General features: G+C 44.5%; 1 protein-coding gene across 1 annotated transcript in view; it reads right to left on the bottom strand.

Annotated features, from left to right (window-relative positions):
- The window catches only part of LOC101856485 (cytochrome P450 2H1), a gene marked incomplete at both ends in the record, with an annotated part of 12749 nt that continues 11478 nt past the window's right edge, over window positions 1-1271 (bottom strand). The window contains 2 exon segments of the mRNA XM_005112193.3: window positions 1-207; window positions 888-984. Of these exon segments, the coding sequence (XP_005112250.2) occupies window positions 1-207; window positions 888-984 (304 nt within the window).

Here is a 1271-nt window from a genome sequence, read left to right as displayed (position 1 = left end):
CAGCAGAGAAGGAAACCACCCGGTCCCTGTTAATGAGGTTCCCCTTGTCGTCCAGGAAGCGTTCGGGTTTGAACTTGTCTGGCTCAGGAAACTGGGTGGGGTCCCTATTCATGTGGAAAATGGTCCCGATGATGACTGTGTCTTTTGGGATATGGTAGCCCCTGATAGATGTGTCTCTCGCCGCACAGTGGGGCACAGTGAAGGGAGCTGAAATGATACATAGGACGACCGTAAGTCACCACTAACTACACTACACACCTGGCTAACGACATAGTAATGTTACTTGGGATGATCATAAGTCACTGTGAACTATACACCAGGGTAACAACGTGACAATGTTACACAACACAACCGTATGTGACTGCTAACTACACATCAGGCTTACGACATGGCAATATCCATCACCACTACCACAACCATCATCACCACAGTCATTACTATCAGAGATAGTATCACTACCATCACCACCACCATCACCATCACGATCTCCATCACCACTATCAGTTATAGTGCGGTATCATTGCCACCTACCACAACCACTATTGTCATCATCATCATCATCATCATCATCATCATCATCATCATCATCATCATCATCATCATCATCATCACCACTACAACTATCACAACCACTTTAACCACCACCACCACAACCACTACAACTATCACAACCACCATAACCACCACCACCACAACCACTACAATCATCACTACCCCTAACACTACCACCAACACTACTACCTACCACCTTCACCACCACCACCACAGCTCAGCAAACCAACACACACACACACCAACAACACTGCCTCCACAAATTATCAAACTGACCTACACAACCACCACAACGTAGCAAAGGTACACACACCAACAACCACATGGTCACTCACCAATGATGCCCATCCTCAACACCTCCAAGATGGTAGCCTCGATGTACTTCAGCTGTGCCTTGTCAGCGATGGTTACCTGGCGACTTCTGCCGACAACCTGAGAGTAGCAGACGCCACCAATATAAGTCATGCCGACCTCAGACAAGACGAAATGATGAATCACATAGACAGTAATGCTGAGTAAGACAAAATCAAACACTTGATGAATCAAATAGACAGTAATGCTGAGTAAGACAAAATCAAACACTTGATGAATCACATAGACAGTAATGCTGAGTAAGACAAAATAAAACACTTGATGAATCACATAGACAGTAATGCTGAGTAAGACAAAATAAAACACTTGATGAATCACATAGACAGTAATGCTGAGTAAGACAAAAT

Source organism: Aplysia californica, unplaced genomic scaffold (genome assembly GCF_000002075.1).
Source record: "Aplysia californica isolate F4 #8 unplaced genomic scaffold, AplCal3.0 scaffold01205, whole genome shotgun sequence".
In the NCBI taxonomy this organism is placed as follows: Eukaryota; Metazoa; Mollusca; class Gastropoda; order Aplysiida; family Aplysiidae; genus Aplysia; species Aplysia californica.
This window is presented reverse-complemented; position numbering and strand designations above follow the sequence as displayed.